The sequence below is a fragment of the Macrobrachium rosenbergii genome, chromosome 7, assembly GCF_040412425.1.
Source record: "Macrobrachium rosenbergii isolate ZJJX-2024 chromosome 7, ASM4041242v1, whole genome shotgun sequence".
In the NCBI taxonomy this organism is placed as follows: Eukaryota; Metazoa; Arthropoda; class Malacostraca; order Decapoda; family Palaemonidae; genus Macrobrachium; species Macrobrachium rosenbergii.
The window spans coordinates 36,909,186-36,927,662 of NC_089747.1; the positions used below are offsets into that span (position 1 = coordinate 36,909,186).

The window sequence follows — 18,477 nt, forward strand, 5'->3', positions numbered from 1 at the left end:
CAGATTGGACATTTCATCAGGTTGTATTTTATGCTTCGTACACGGCATCGTGTTTTTACTTTGGCATCCTGAACCACCTCCTTACCTTGATCAAATGTTCTATCATTAAATTGGCCATTGGTTGGTTAAAATAAATACTTTTAAAGCTATATGAGTTATAAGAGAAATTTTAAAAGATCATTGGATAAAAAACTCATGCTAGACGCTAATAGGGCCAAGATTACCGAGCCATAGAAGTTTTAGTTCTTCGTTGGGCAAGTGGGTTCCGTTCTCAGCTAGCACTCTGCTGGTCTCGAGTTCGAATCTCCGACCAGCCAGTGAAGAAATTCGTTTCTCGCTATAATGTGGTTCAGATTCCACAATAAGCTGTAGGTCCCGTTGCTAGGTAACCAATTGGTTCTTAGCCACGTAAAATAAATCTAATCCTTCGGGCCAGCCCTAGGACAGCTGTTAATCAGCTCAGTGGTCTGGTTAAACTAAAATATACTTAGTTTTGATAGTGCTACAATACATTTCCTTAAAGCTTCGGGTTTTAGACCTGTAAGGAAAAGAAAGAAGGAACCTGAACACAATGCCACAATATCAGAGGTAGACGACCTCAGATCGACGTGGAATTGAGAAAATAAACTTCGTTCTATGCTTTCAAGATCGAAGGATGGAGGGAATCAACTTTCCAAGCAGTGCAGTGAGACCTGTCGTAGCATTGCAAAGCATGTCACTGATATTTTACAATAGGCCTAATAACGGGGTGTCTACAGTAAAAATGCATTATGTACAAGTACTATTACACTCACCAAGAGCCACAATAAAGAACGTAAAATTTTATTGATAGATGTAAAAACACCAATCATAACAGATGTATGTTGTCGAGAATTTTACTTCTACAATAGCTCAGCTGACACTGATTCACGCCCGTTGTTCTATGCAGGGATATTCAGTCAACAGACAATGGCTTTTGGACCAGCACAACAAGATGGCGACAACACCAAACACGAGTCCATTTTCTAACTTTATTTTTAAAAATAATCTATAGTACAAAAATATACCCAAACTATGTAATATTGCGTTAATATGAAAAAATATAGGCAAATTTACAATAACTTTACGCTAATTCAGACTATAGCTGGGTTTACAAAAAATCTACTGACAACAAAGTCGTCAAGCAAGACATGCGAATGCACAAAAGTAAAAGAATCACAAAAATCACAGACGAGGACATATACTGAGATACTCAGCACTTTCGTTTCACAGTGAAGTAGTGTGGGCTTCAGCTACTGATAACTTACATTAAGTTTGCTAGTATACTGATCGAATCAAGAACACATTCTGGAACAATCGATAACGAACTGAACAAAGAACAAAGGTTGAACTCTGGAGCACGTGGGGCTGTGATCAAGGTGCAAAAGTGACGTTAAGTTTGCCACAAAATCACTGACATCACAATTTAATCGAGCCTATGGTTTACCTGTCGGGTTCACTAAATTTGTGTTATTTCGTGACTTGTTGCAAATCAGTACAAAAGCTAAGATAGGCGTCAATTAAATTGGATCGAAAACATTATAATTACCTAAGGCTTCATTGTCAATCGAGCAGGACGGTCGCCCGCGCAAAACACAACACACACAAGAGCATGTCTAACCTACGCAAGGCCTAGAAGTCAAGTGAATGGACAGCAGGTTGCTTGACTAAGGCTTCACCAAGGAGCGTCCTCTTCAGAAATCTCAAGTTTTTAACTATGTTACTGTAAGCAAATTTCTTAGTTTCATAACCCTAATTTATTAAACGTGCAACGTGTATTGTATTCCTCAATAATAAAGAAATGTAATAAAGGAAATAGTAATATCATTTCGAATTAGAACCACCACGTAAGTCATCACTCTCGTCTGCTGCTCTTACTGTCTCTAAACCTGACTAGATGGAAGGTTTTGTAGGCAAAATCCCTGCAGGAAGATTTTGATGACATCTTCCCAGCCAGAGGAATCTGACAGCTAGGAAGGAAAAGTTGAGAATAACGTCTGAGAGGAGACAATGTTCAGGTCTGATTTGTGGCCCAACTGGGACTGGAGGCCTCACAGTTGCAGCTGGCTCACAGCACAAGCGTGGTACTGGACTCTATTGCGTGCCTTACAGTGACATAACATAGTGCACAAGAACAATGAGAATGTGAATAAATCACATAATGGTGCTCCTCTTTCTCAGTAGCACGTGGAATAAACATCCTATCCTAACTATAAGGGTCCTTGGACTTTCTCACAGTTCCTTATCGTTCCTCCCCAAGAAATAAATGTTCATTATGCAGCTCTAGTTTGTCCTGATGGAGCCATTGTCCCATTTTCTCTTGTTGGGCTAGGAGCTGCTTTTCTTTTGGGTCTACCCTGAGTTCTCTCTACATTCATTTTATTCTGTCTCTCGCTACTATCTTCGCCCACTGACTATAAATCGTTACCAGTTAGTTCGTGATCATTAACATTCACTGCCATACTTTCACTGTTATGCATGTTAACCTGTCATGCATGTTACTGTCATTATCACTGTTAGCACTTACGAGTTTGGCATTGTTGTTCACTTCACTTGACACAGTATCAGAGTTATTGTCTTTCTGTCTGTCATTTACTTCTAACATGACAATGTGCTCAATAGGCACGAGACATTCTTCGCCTTCACACATGACTTTTGCGGATCAGGCATTATCATCCTCTCTGGAGTAGAGTTGTATTATCCTTCCAAGGGGCTAGAATTTACAACGACGGTCGGTCTTCTTCACTAAGACGACGTCATCGCATCTGAGTGGAGTCGGCGCACCAGGACTGAAATCATGACATTGGCATAGAGCCTATAGGTATTCGGTGCTCCAACGTAACCTAAAGGCACATAGAGCATCAACTAGCTTGAAGTATTCTGCTTACTATTCTTTGTTGTGAAGGTATCAGGCATACTTTCATTCAGGGCTGCAGAGGCAGCAACTGGATGGTCCTACCTCGTAGGAGATGCAACAGACTGAGAACCTCATACTCACGGGTGTCACCACAATAAGTAAAAGGGTTGTTAACAACACACTCCGCTTTTTTAATTAGTGTTCTTGCCTGTTCCTCATTGAACAAGGCTCTATCGAGTGAGACTGCCAGGGCTCTCTTCGTCACCCTGATTAGTCTCTCAAACATTCCGCCGTTCCAAGGTGAACGGGGAATTTGGAAATACCATCGTATCCCTCTTTCTCTTAAGTACGAATGAGTCACATCCTCATCACTGAGACTGGCTAACAAGTTGTTTGCTGACTTGAAGGTTGCGTGATTATCTGAATAGATGGTTTTGATGGGGTGCCGTGACAGATAGCAAATCTACGAAGACACAGGATAAAAGTGTCAACACTTAGATTGGTCACCAGACCCAGGTAGATGTCACGAGTGCTGAGGCATGTAAGTAGGAGGACATATGCACGACCCTCCTGGATGGTCATTGGACCTGCGAGATCAAGTCCTATGTTGTGAAACGCTGTCGTCAGTCACCCAAGGGCTTGGTAGCTTGGGTTGAGGAGGCCGCGACAATGGAGTTCTGAGCATCCACTTACACTCTAAACACTGACTGAGGATTCTGTTAGCCAGCATTCTCACTGCTGGTGTCAAACACTCTTGTCTAAAAAGTGAGATAACTGTATTGATGCTACAGTGAAGATTAATTTGATGAATATGAATATGTTGAGATACAACATTACAAGTTTGCCTTTAGTGGGCAACAGGATTAAGTCGTTCATTGTACTACTAGCATTTTCAAAATGATATCTAGAATATACTACATTACTGATTAAAACTAAATTTAATTGTCTGGTAAAATGAACTATTTCATGAGAAGCCCTTCCACCTTTCTCCAAATATCTACACAAAGTGGGCCAATGATGGTGTTGTTCTACATGTGCTAGCTTGGATAAGAGATTATCTCTAATTTTCACAAATTTACATTGTTTCATTATACTGTAAAGAGAGCTGTATTTGGATATACTCTCCCAAAAGTGAAGTAATGGAGCAGGAGGTGCTGACTGAAGTTCCTACTGTAACTCTTATAGTGTAGGAGAACGGATGGCTCAGAGTGTTCAGAGACTGCCAGGTCATGGTAAGAGTTGAGGCCAGTAAATTGGCAAAAAGATTGAGCAATAAATAATAGTTAATAAATAATAGTTATTAAAAGTGAGGAGCAGGGGAAAATTTGCTAGATCAATGAGGTATACTAGGATAAGGCGCAACTTACCTTAATTACCACAAAAAATCTGGACTCTGGCCTTGGGGCAGCTTAAATTACAAACAACAAAAATGCCTGAAGGGCTATTTCAAGGGGAAAAGTGTTTAGATAAACTCTGGGGTTTAACTTAATTCATTATATTTACAAAGAAACACAACGGGAGAATGGTAGCATAATTCTGGAGAAAAATGAGGCGAAGCAAATGACGGGAAATTCCACTTGGAAATACAAAAGGGTTGTCTGCTTCAGAATTGTTGAAACGGTGTAAGGAGGGCTGCTAAGCAGACACAGATGATATGCAAGTCCACAGTGAAAACTCCTAATCTGTATTTAGAGCACTTATGGTTAGTTAACCAACCCCAGCACTGAGAATGGGGGAATCGAGGCATTGCATGGAAGATGCCAACTTGAACTCGATTCTGTGACTCGAACATCAAGTGATTACGTTACTCTTCACGTAAATGATTTGCAAATTAAATAGCACCAAAATATAAGCAATACTGGTCTCACTGTGATTATATCGCACTATGAAATGAAGGGAAATACAGTCGTAGAATAACAGGGATAGTGGCTGACAAAAACCTTAAAATCCTGGTACATTACCTTGCTTCTAAGAGTGGAAGTTCTCTTCTTACGAGGGGGGCCAGTAAAGGAGGGAATTAATTCACAACAAAAGTTACTTTTTCTGCCAGCCATGTGTTGGCAATGGCAGGGGATGGAGCAAGGGCCGGAGCTCTTGCATTCATGGCGCCGGCAACAAAATTCTAAGGCAGGCCATCGCTTCCTGGGCTCTTTTTAGAGGTGGAAGTTACAGCTTTCCATTCCAGATGGCGTTGTGATCACTTTGCCCCACGTGGGAACGGCGGGGCATACACGGTTTGAATTCAAAAAGGCAGAACTCACGTGGTCCGCCTGCTAGCTGGCCCGCCTCGGGCGACAATTAGATCTCTGTGGTAATCTGCGCCTGGAATTAAGGGATTTCGGCAGCATGGTGGACAAGAAGATATTTAAAAGGTTTCCCCCACCAAAATGGGCAGTGGGGGAGAGGTTTAGATGCGAATTTCTCAGTGAATCATACTAAATTTGCCTGGTTTAATTACTTAGTTCATTTACTTTAAATTTAGTGCAAAAGGGGGAGGCATAGGGGTAATATTCTTAACAATATATATATATATATATATATATATATATATATATATATATATATATATATATATATATATATATATATATATATATATATATATATATATATATGAATATAAGAAGGCCCATAAAACACTATTTAAACGTTGCAACCGTATATTTCGGCCACTTGCTTCTGTGTTCACTGGTAGAATATGGACAGCTGAAATGTTACCATCGACGCTTTAACCTCAGACCGCTCCTGAAGAAGATGTCCCAGGAAACACGACCTCCAGAATCGTCAAACGGGAGTTAATGAGGCCAAAACCACTAGGGAAATTCTCCTCCTTCTTAGGAAACGGTCACCCGCATACCATCGGAGACTTAATGCCACACCTATATATGCTCTGTATATATACCCTTGTAACATTTCATCTGTCCATATTCTACCAGTGCACAGGGGCACAGAAGCAAGTGCCTGAAATATATGGTTGCAACGTTTAAATAGTGTTTTATGGGCCTTCTTATATCCATATTACACTGTGGTATTACAGGAAAAGACATTCATATATATATATATATATATATATATATATATATATATATATATATATATATATATATATATATATATATATATATATATATATATATACAGTATATATATTTATATATGTATGTGTGTATATATACATATATATATATATATATATATATATATATATATATATATATATATATATATATATATATATGTATATATATATATATATATATATATATATATATATATATATATATATATATATATATATATATGAATATAAGAAGGCCCATATTACACTGTAGTATTACAGGAAAAGACATTCATATATATATATATATATATATATATATATATATATATATATATATATATCCTCGTAGTCTAGTGGTTGAAGATCATTACACAACAAGAAGTCTCAGGTACCATTTGCAGTCAAGATGGAATGTTCAACCCCTTTATCTAATCTCATTTGTGTTAGGTACTTGGCTGTCAATTGAATTTGGAAGATTTCAGCCATGGGGCAGGGGTGGGCAACCATTCTAAGTATGCGTGCCCAAATCAGCCAAATCTTTGATACCAAATGCGCTCGACAATATTATATGTTTCTTTTAAAAAGTGGAATGTTCTTTATTTGCCTTCAAGTGTAATTCTGGTTGCCATATACATCCGCACGATTTAAATACGCTATTTTTAGCATCAGTAAAATAGTAAAATTGCAATTTTGATTTTTATCAGAGAAATCAGTCTTTAGTTTTTCCTTTTTTCCAATACGTTACAATGTCCAATTTCATAATCGTTCCATTGGCTAGAATCTAATCTCATAATCGTTCCATTGGCTAGAATCCAATCTCATAATCGTTCCATTGGCTAGAATCCAATCTCATAATCGTTCCATCGACTAGAATCTAATCTCATAATTGTTCCATCGGTTAGAATCTAATCTCACGATAGTTCCATTGGCTAGAATCCAATCTCATAATCGTTCCATTGGCTAGAATCTAATCTCATAATCGTTCCATTGGCTAGAAGCTAATCTCATAGTCGTTCCATTGGCTAGAATCCAATCTCATAATCGTTCCATTGGCTGGAATCCAATCTCATAATCGTTCCATTGGCTAGAATCCAATCTCATAATCGCTCCATTGGTTAGCATCTAATCTATTAATCGTTCCATTGGCTCGAATCTAGTCTTATAATCGTTCTATTGGCTAGAATCTAATCTCATAATCGTTCCATTGGCTAGAATCTAAACTCATAATCGTTCCATTGGTTAGATTTAATCTCATAATCGTTCCATTGGCTCAAATCTAATCTCATAATCGTTCCATTGCCTAGAATTTAATCTCATAATCGTTCCATTTGCTCGAATCTAATCTCATAATCATTCCATTGGCTAGAATCCAATCTCATAATCAATCCATTGGCTAGAATCTGATCTCATAATCGTTCCATTGGCTAGAATCTAACCTCATAATCGTTCCTTTGGCTAGAATCTAATCTTATAATCGTTCCATTGGCTAGAATCTAGTCTCATAATCGTTCCATTGGCTAGAATCAAATCTCATAATCGTTCCATTGGCTAGATTCTAATCTTATAATCGTTCCACTGGCTAGAATTTATTCTTATAATCGTTCCATTGGCTCGAATCTAATCTCATAATCGTTCCATTGGCTAGATCTAATCTCATAATCGTACCATTGGCTATATTCTAATCTCATAATCGTTCCACTGGCTAGAGTCCAATCTCATAATCACTCCATTGCCTAGAATCCAGTCTTATAATCGTTCCATTGGCTAGAATCCAATCTCATAATCGTTCTACTGGCTAGAATTCAATGGCATAATCGTTCTATTTGTTAGAATTAATCTCATAATCGTTCCATTGGCTAGAATCCAATCTCTCGTTACATTGGCTAGTATCTAATCTCATACTCGTTCCATTGGCTGGATACAAAACCAAGAATATTCTTTTCCTGATTTAAATTCCTTGTGAGGTGATTCATAAAAACTGAGCAGGAAACTAGATATAACAGCAGGCAGAAGTGAATCTTAACCGTTTTTAGCAGGAAACATCAAGGCAAAATCAAAAGAAGGGCATTTTTTATTTTTGTTAATTACCATCAATGAGACTTCTGCTGCTACATAATTTAACAGAGATAACTAATATCAAACTTATACTTTGTAACCTTTCAAGAGAGATGCATGCTCAACTAATTTCATTCCTAAGGCTGCTTCCAGTACGAGACTTAACAAAGTTCACCACTGAGAACAATGATTCACAAGACTTTTAAGTGAAAAAAAAATGAATATTAATGCCGTTGCAAGTTTTTCAAACAATCAAAATTTACGGGAATAGTGTTCCAAATCTTTCATACTTCGTTTCCCGCGTTTCTCTTGTGACTCCCATCACCAGTCCATCCTTTCAGTATTTCCCAAGTCTGCTGTGAAGGCAAAAAATTTCTGCCTCTCAGTTGAGCTACTTCGAATTTCAATTAACCGAATTTCCGAATCATCTAAATTTATATCCATGAAAAATCTGCAGGTTTGGTTTATCTAGTTAACTACTGTCTGGAAAATTAATGAATTTTGCCTTCATTTCATACTGTCTGAACTCAGCATAATCTTGCAGAGAACAGCTCAAGAACTAGCTCAATGATGTCTAAAATAGAAGCTTTTGAGGACATTCGTGGTCTGTTTTGTCAGCCTTTGGGAGATCATGATTTAACACCTGCTCCACTTGCCCCGTCGCCTAGGCAGCTTGTTGTTGCCATATGAAGAAACTGGAAATTTATCTTTTTAGTTGTTGTTTTTAAATTCAAACTAGTCATGCGTTGATCTCAAAGGATGTATGGTAGTCATCCTAAAGTGAAGGCAAATTTTAAAAATTCACCTTAATTTAGGATGAATACTATGATCCTTTGAGATCATTATGACTAATTTGGTAAAGATCCCTAATTTAGGATGAATACCATACATCCTTTGAGATCATCGCAAATTTTGAAAAAAATTCACCTTTATTTAGGATGAATACCATACACCCTTTGAGATCATCGCATGAATAATTTGAATGTTAAAAATTCACCTTTATTTAGGATGAATACCATACATCCTTTGAGATCATTGCATGACTAGTTTGATTTTTAAAAATGCACCTTCATTTTAGGATGAATACCATACATCCTTCGAGATCATCGCATGGCTAATTTGAATTTTAAAAATTCACCTTCATTTTGGGATGAATACCATACATCCTATGAGATCACTGCATGGCTAATTTGAATTTTAAAAATTCATTCATTTTAGGATGAATACCATGCCTTTAAGATCATCGCATGGCTAATTTTGAATTTAAAAATTCACCTTTGTTTGGGATGAATACCATACATCCTATGAGATCACTGCATGACTAATTTGAATTTTAAAAATTCACATTAATTTTAGGATGAATACCATACATCCTTCGAGATCATCACATGACTAATTTGAATTTTAAAAATTCACCTTAATTTAGGATGAATACCATACATCCTTTGAGATCACTGCATGACTAATTTGTATTTTAAAAATTCACATTCATTTTAGGATGAATACCATACATCCTTCGAGATCATCACATGACTAATTTGAATTTTAAAAATTCACCTTAATTTAGGATGAATACCATACATCCTTCGAGATCATCACATGACTAATTTGAATTTTAAAAATTCACCTTAATTTAGGATGAATACCATACATCCTTTGAGATCATTGCTTGACTAATTTGAATAAAGAAAAAATCACCTTCATTCTAGGATGAATACTATACATCCTTTGAGATCATTGCACAACTAGCTTGAATTTTTAAAATTCACCTCAATTTAGGATGAATACCATACATCCTTTGAGATCATCACATGACTAACTAAAATAAAAAAAAATACATTTATTTTAAGACAAATACTATACTTTCTTCGCGATCATCAAATCACTCGCTGCAAAATAAAAAGTTCGACTAATTTTGACTCTTTCGTTATAATTGTTTTTACGTGAAATGCCTCCTTGAAAGGGAAGAGTTTTGAGTATAATCCTCTCTCTATCCTCTCATTCCTTTTTTGAAGAAGGATTCCACACCAATTTCCCAAGGTTTGCTGATTTCGAGACGAGTCATCAAACACTAATGAGGCTCTCGTACTCGGTAAATGTCATTGTTTGTATGTGGCAGTATCATTATAATGATCTTTTTGTGGATGTTGTATTTATGCTTTCATTTTAGCTTCATTTCCTCTTCTGCTGAACGTTCTCAGATCTCTTCCGGTCATAGCGGATGTTGACCTGATCGGGCTTTTTCCTTCTCTGTCTCTTATTCATTTGCTGACAGGACTGAGACAAGAATCGTTCATACAGCAATTCTCAATATTAATATTAAGGGTTGTTCATCTTCTACAGTGTTTAAGCAAACGACACAACTTAGGATGTGTATATTAAAACTTGTTCTGAAAACAGTTTAAAATCCTATATGTCCATGTAATTTCATTTGGTGTAACCTGTCATATAACGAGCATTAATCAGTACCAGTTTCACATATACATGCTTATATGCGTACATACGTGTGCACAGAGCATAAAACACGATAATAATGGTCTTAGAATCCATATCCTCTTTTTCTAATAGTTTTATAACATCCACTGATGATTCTCTTATTATAAGGAACAAATTTTCATGGTAAATGTTTTCTGGCAGAAATGAAAATACATTATCGATCATCTCAATGAAAATGTCGACTGCACAGTAACGTCGTATATTGCTTTTTAGCTTCAATTATCTCTCGCCCGGCAGAAACCAACAAATTACTTTCGTTTCTCTAAATCTAAGAAATCAGCTCTGTCTCTGTTGTAATGAACTGACAATTCCGCCCCTCTTGAACCTACAATAACAATCTAGCAATTAACTTTTAGCTTTATTGTAACCTTTTACGGCCAGTCCAGCGATGAACCTTTGCTCAGTAGCTGTCAACTAATAATACACTCCATTATTGCTTTCCATAGTTTGTCCATCAATTAGCTCTGGCTCTATTGTGATCAGTTAGAAATATCGCTTTTTCGCATCTCCCAGAGCAGTTCAGCAATTAACTTTCGTGATATTGGTAAAAAAATGTGGTCTTTCTATTTTCTTTCTCACTTCTTCAGTTTAGCAGTACGTAAGCAACAGTCAACCTCCCTGCTTTATTTCCCTCTATCGTCAGTCTAGCAGATAACCTTTCTGCTTTTGTAAACAACAGACAATCATGATATTTCATTTTAACCTGATGTCCACCTGACAATCAGCTTTTGATTATTGCGGTCAATTAACAATGATGTTGCCCCATGTCTTCCCAAATTCCATCTTCCATGTTTCCTAGAGGTACCTTAGGAATGAATTACCATAGAAATTCATTTCTTCATCTGGATCAGGAATCAGATGTCATCTACTTTATATTTTTTATTATTTTTCAGATCCATCCATTATTACATCTTTTTATTTTTATGTTTTTGTTTATTATTTTTCAGATTCATCCATTATTTCAACATCTTTTTATTTTTCAAAATCCAGTGTTATAATGCTTACCAAAAATATCCGCCTTAATTGGTAAGTCTCTTCCACCTTTTCCTTTTCTACTTACTTTCTTTTCCTTTCCGGTTCCCCTCGATAGAAAAGAGCATAAAGATACAAACAGCTGTCACTGCCTATGCTGATGAATTTTAAGTATCAGGAACAGGGATTGTGGAAAGGAGAGTTACAGCTTCCTTGTTTTCATCGAATGTGTTTATGAACTCTATCGTAGAATAGTAAATTCCAAACAGGAGGTGATAAGATGGCGGTCACAGCTGCCATATCATTTACGTTCTTTTTCTTATCTATCTGAAGAAGAATGTGGATGCGAGGGAAACATCCGTGATGGTGTTTCAGAGTGTTTTTGCTATTTTTGAACAGGAAGTGATCAGATAAGAATCCCCTCTTTCTGGCCTGTTTTGTTCCCAGGACTTGAGTTCCTTCGTCTCAAGAGGATGTGTTATTGATAAGGACCAGACCCAGAGCTATTGGCGCTTTGTCTGTCTGTCTGTCTCTATGAGGGTGATCGTCTTTCAGGCAAGAGGGCTTGGGTTCGGTCCCCGGCCAAGGCAGGAATGACCCTGGCTCGTTCCCATAAATGTATTGTGCCTATGTGTGCACCAGCACTGAAATATTCAACAACAATCTTTACAAAAGGACACTTCTCGTTGTCATTGCTGCTAAGATTTTAATTCTTATTAAGATTTTTCATGAATATACTGTATAAAACAAGATTGCTATTTTTTCCATAAATTTAAATATATCTTAGTCCTGTGTCCATTAAGATTAATCACACGCCTCAGTCGAAGCTTTACTGACAGAAAACGGCTGCTTCTTCTTCCTCTGCAGTGCTGCTTTCATATTTCTTTTGGTAACCATACAGCAGATGCACTCTCCTTGGTCGTTGTATGAAAACATCGGCTGCTCGTTGTCACAGGATTCTTTCAGCTGCTTCGGGCAGCAGCTTTATGTCATCAGATAAAGTACCTGAAAAGTCATACATGCTTGCTATTGATCAATGTCATTCATTTTGAGAGGCCACTCAATTTATAACTCAATAAGAAAGAATCAACGTCTTGCTGTTCAGAGTATATTTAAAACGTTGAAGATTATTTGAAAAGAAAATTTTCATTCTCGCGTAATATTTGTGCTTGCCTATAAATCTATTTATCTGTCATGTTTGTTAATCTTTCCATTACATTGTTCACAACATTTACCTTATAGTTTAACGGTAATTTGATACTGATAACGCGTTCCTTTGCATAAGATGCCTATATAAAGTGAGACTTGAAATCTTACATTTATAATACACGAAAGGACACGAAACAGTGTTCATTCCAATTTTTCATGAAAATGAAAGCATTTCAGTCATTTACTGAGACAAAAAAAAATATGCTGGTCTTACTCTGTAACATTTCTAAATAATCGAAGATGCTTTCAGACGAAAAAGGCAAATGGATACATTAATAAAGTTATGTTACAATTTTTTGCACAAAAAATAATCAAACAATTAGCAATTAAAACTCATAAAAATGTGCTTAGTCTTAGGTTTTGGAGGAGGTCAGTAGCGTTAAGGTATTTAATCTGAGAGATCACATAATTTGTAGGTTTTAAACTTTTCTGAAATTCAAGAATATCAGTTCAGATTTGACAACAATAAGCCACGGTCAACCAATGTGCTTACCGTCGCTTCACTCATCCTTCGCAGATGATGAATCATGAGGCATAAGCTGAATACTATCAAGGCTAATGTTACACTTGCAACATAGATCTGAATATCTGAAAAAAATTTACTGAAATATTACACACACATATACGCACACATACACACTCATATACTGTATGTATATATATATATATATATATATATATATATATATATATATATATATATATATATATATATATATATATATATATATGGATATATATGTAATATTAATGTTAGAAGAATAAAATTAATTTATCTTTAACACATTCATTGAACTGCTACTGCTGGCATTTTCATGTGGGACCAAAGAAGGCTAACTCCTGTCAAATCACCTCGTAACATCCCCCAAACCAAATCTTCCCTCATTGACAAAATTACTTCAATTGTTTCTTTCCCTTCTGTGCCAAGCTTTGGAATTCTCTCCCTGCTTCTGTTTTCCCAGATTCTTATATCTCCTTTCCCTTGAGGAAGCTGATGGGCTATAGATTGTTTACTGGTTCAGCCTCGTCCTTCCTCCTTTCCTTCCCGTTGACATCCCAGCGACAGAATTGAGGGAGATTACTTGAAAGGAGTTTTAAGCCTTAAAGAAAGGAATACACCAGAAATATTAAATCTCACTGAACGAGTAACTATACATTGTCAGCTCTTTAATTCATAATTAGATACATGTTCCCTAACATACAAACGTCTGACCATAAAAGCAACGTACCCGGATTTACATTGCTGTGAAGGTAGAGGTTTGCGCCCGTTGCCTTTCCACAGTCTGTAGGTATGCTATGTGTCATGTTGTCTTCGTCAGTCATATTTTGCATGAGCAGGAACTTCTCATGGAGTTTTCCGGTGACATTCATCACGGATGGAAGTTTCATGAATGTTTTCGTCATAAGATGTGGAACAGTCTCAAACTGAAATCATTTAAGATGAGTCACTTGCCATGATGAAGCCATGATGTTCTTCAGAACTGGAAATTTAAAAACCGAACTTATTTGATGTTTACGATGTTAACCTTCCTTTAGACGGACTGAAGGTGTTTCAAGGGTCAGCAACTTAAAAAAAAAGACAGAGAACTATATGAGCCACTTTTCTGTAATATCGCTAAAGAGCCCTGGAGGAATATGATGTGAGCTGGAGGTCTGGTTGATTTTGAACTGAGGATGCAGAAACCCCGCCCCTGGTTGTGAAGTTTGAAACAAATTGTGTATGATAGGCGTCGTCGGTAAGACTTCTCTAAAATAACTTGATGTAAGAAGGAGCGTCAGAGGCAGGAGAGAACAGCAAAAAACAAGAAATAAGAGAGGTAAATCAAAGGGACTCTTTTATCATAACCAAACGACGAACGCTGTACTTAGCCAGTTAGTTAGGGAAAAGAGGGCTTACTACAATTTCATCCTACAAGTAAACTTACCAACAGATCTATCTTCCCTGTTTCATTTTCTGTTGTTAATATGATTTTCAATAATCCTTTTAAATCCTTTCCCAGAGAGATTTCTTCATCTTGGATTCGAATGACTGGATTGACGGGCATCAAGGAAAATAAGGCTAAGAGGTGCTCGCTCTTTCCACCAAGTTTCCCTATGAGAGGAACTTCCACTCCTCTTGACCCTTCCACCCTCCAAGAGGGCGTCCCCTTTGGACACATCCTCGTGAATTTCCCGTTCCCGATCTTGACTTCCTTGATTTCGCAGCCCAAGGTCATAATTGAAGGCACAATTAACTCATTTTTGCCTACTTTTAGCGTAATATTTCCATACAGATTTAATAGTAACCTCTGCCAGCCACTGGATTCATATTGAAGATTTTCAGTGAAACTCCAACTCTTATTTCTCGATGAAGAAACTTGAATTTGGGAAGAACTAATCTGCAGGATGACCACGCTTTCTTCGTTGCACATCAAAAAGATATTTATTTCTCGACCTGATTCGCTGCAGCAAAATGCCAGGAATTCCATGGATTCAAAAGCGATATCTTCAGAGATCTCTTCCCTTACAAAGCAACCTGTGCCAACGGAAACAACTGAGCATCAATTCATGGTTCCATAAATCAGATAAAATCTATACATACTACTTCAGTATGCACAAATTCGGATCAAACCTTGCGCTTTTGGAAAACTGACTAGATACTTTTTTTCGAAGTCTTTCATAAGATAAACCACTTTTTGGTAAGCGCAATTTAGAATTGAAACACCGGTATAAGATTTAACTTTTCAGCAATCTAAGAAGAGGTGTACGTGCGTTTCGATTTCTTTCACAACAATGTCCGTGTGACTTCTTACCTTCAGGTATCTCCGAAGGTGATGTGCATGTGAACATCACCAACAGAAGCGCAATGGAAGTGACTTTCATCCTCTACCACTGAAAAATTAGGATAGACTGTGTAAAACCTTCCGGCTTATGAGAGAACTTCAGCAGTATTGAAAACAAACAGAAACTAAATTCTCCCCGAACTCTTCAACCAATAGGAGGCCGCAATTGTGATTTTTATTACGTGGCAACTCAATATTCTCCGCCAATAGAAGTTAATGATACGAATCATTTTTTTTTTTTTTCATTAGCTCAGAGATAACAACTCCGAGCATTCAACAAAACGATACGCTTTCACGAGCTATTTGGGAGAATCCAAGACATATATTCATTGTATTCATCATTCCTTTATTGTTTTAATCCTATAAAGTTATAGTCATGTCCTGTCACCTACCACTTTCGCCTCTTAAATCGTTTGTAGACGGAAGTCGTCAGTTCTCATAATATGAAACATATTTATATGTATGTATGTATGTATGTATGTGTATGTATGTATGTATGTATGTATGTATATATATATATATGTATATATATATATATATATATATATATATATATATATATATATATATATATATATATATATATATATATATACATACATATATATATATATATATATATATATATATATATATATATATATATATATATATATATGTATGTGTATGTATATATGTATATACATATATCGACAAAAATATGGAACAAGATTTTTCATTTGATAAAGCACGCGGATTGATGGAAGAAACAACTATACATAGTATGCGAATTTACATATCTGTATCCGGCTGTCTTTAAACACCAAGAAAAATAAAACGTTGAAAATGTAACAAATATTTCGAATTCCCCCATGATTTTCAAATGAACGATAATTATCACCAATATCTTTGTTTGCAGCAAAATATACATATATACATACATACACTGATATATATATATATATATATATATATATATATATATATATATATATATGGTATATATATATATATATATATATGCATATATATATAGATATATATGGTTCTAGGTATTTTGACTTTTTTTTATCCAGGCGATTTCACTTTTTATTTAGACTATCTGGTAAACTGAGATCTGGTTTCTTTAACACCCGGTAATTTGACAACCAAAACAAATAGCTTATTTTAGAAGCATATATTTTTGTTAAATATTTTAGGGCAGTTACCTTATTCAGGAAATGAAAGTTACATGTTTTGATAGTTTACTAAGCTGAAGGCTTAGTTGACATATCTTTTTTTTTATTCAAGTATATCAGAAACATTGGCAATTACATACGAGGCTCACGCGGTAAAAGCACATTTTTAATAGCAATGCCTAGTACCATTCAGAGCACACGTGGAGGTAAGAAACTCGTAGATGGCTTAAACTGTATTTACCGAAGACAGAAAAAAACAATACTGCATCAAAAATTTATTGGAAATATAAAGTGAAGAGTTGCAAAGCACGCCTCTTTTGCTTTGCAACTCTTCACTTCAGCAACTAACACCACATTCCCATTTTCTGCTTACACCACCACATTACCAATTTCCCCATTCACACCACATTCCCATTTTCTCTATTTCTCCTACTCACACCACAATCCCATTTTCTATTCACACTACCACCCTCCCTATTCCACCCACTCAAACACATTCCCATTTTCCATTCACACTACCACCCTCCCTGTTTACATCACTCACACTGCATTCCCATTTTCTATTCACACAACCACCCTCCCTGTTTCCCCCACTCACACAACATTCCAATTTTCCATTCACACTCCCACCGTCGCTACTTCCCCTACTCACACCACAACACCATTTTCTATTCACATTACCATCCTCCATATTTCCCCCACTCACACCACATTCTCATTTTCCATTCACACTACCACCATCCCTATTTACACCACTCACACAACAATCCAATTTTCTATTCAAACTACCTCCCTCCCAATTTCCCCAAACTCACACCAATTCCCATTTTCCACTCGGACTTCCACATTCCCTATTTCCCTAACTCGCATGACATTCCCATTTTCCATTTACACTACCACCCTCCCTATTTACACCACTCACATAATACTTCCATTTTCCATTCACCCTACCACCCCCCCCCTATTTCCCCCAATCACACCACATTCCATTTTCCATTCGTGCTATCACCCTTCCTATTTAGACACCTCACACCACAATCCCATTTTCCATTCACACTACCACCCTCCCTATTTCCCCCACACACTCCATATTCCCATTTTCCATTCGTGCTACCACCCTCCCTATTTCCCCAACTCACTCCACATTCCCATTTTCCATCTGCGCTATCACCCTCCCTATTTACACCACTCACTCCATATTTACATTTTCCATTCACCCCAAGACCTGCCCTATTTCCCCACATCACACCATATTCCCATTTTCCATTCACCCCAACACCCTCGATATTTCCCATTTCCATTTTCCATTCACACTACACCATCCCGATTTCACCCACTCACTCCACATTCCCATTTTCCATTCACCCTAAAACCCTCTCTATTTCCCCAACTCACAGCACATTCCCATTTTCCATTCACCCTACCACCCTCCCTATTTCCCCCCCACTCACAACACATTCCCATTTTCCATTCACACTATCACCCTCCCTATTTACACCAGTCACACCACAATCCCATTTTCCATTCACACTACCACCATCCCTATTTCCCCCACTCACACCACATTCCCAATTTCCATTCATCCTACCACCCTCCCTATTTCCCCCACTCACACCACATTCCCATTTTCCATTCACCCAATCACTTTCCCTATTTCCCCACTAACACCACATTCCCATTTTTCATTCACACTACCACCTTCCCTATTTCACCCACTTACACCAAAATCCAATTTTCCATTCACACTACCACCATCCCTATTTCCCCCACTCACACCACATTCCCAATTTCCATTCATCCTACCACCCTCCCTATTTCCCCCACTCACAC

General features: G+C 36.9%; 1 protein-coding gene across 1 annotated transcript; it reads right to left on the bottom strand.

Annotated features, from left to right (window-relative positions):
- Nucleotides 1–11,348: 11,348 nt before the first annotated feature.
- Nucleotides 11,349–15,588, bottom strand: LOC136840523 (uncharacterized). The gene is made up of 5 exons (XM_067107174.1): nt 15,461–15,588; nt 14,594–15,183; nt 13,898–14,093; nt 13,162–13,256; nt 11,349–12,464 (listed from the first exon to the last, which is right to left on the bottom strand). The coding sequence occupies exons 1-5, from the start codon at nt 15,528–15,530 to the stop codon at nt 12,444–12,446; spliced, it is 972 nt and encodes a 323-aa protein (XP_066963275.1). The 5' UTR covers nt 15,531–15,588; the 3' UTR covers nt 11,349–12,443.
- Between the last annotated feature and the right edge of the window lie 2,889 nt (nt 15,589–18,477).

Excerpts from the sequence above, each read along its gene's own strand:
- LOC136840523 (XM_067107174.1), bottom strand. The coding sequence starts at position 15,530 with ATGAAAGTCACTTCCATTGCGCTTCTGTTGGTGATGTTCACATGCACA. Across the intron at positions 13,257-13,897 it reads TCACAGCAATGTAAATCCGG|ATATTCAGATCTATGTTGCA; the intron begins GTACGTTGCTTT and ends AATTTTTTTCAG. Across the intron at positions 12,465-13,161 it reads GAAGGATGAGTGAAGCGACG|GTACTTTATCTGATGACATA; the intron begins GTAAGCACATTG and ends ATGACTTTTCAG.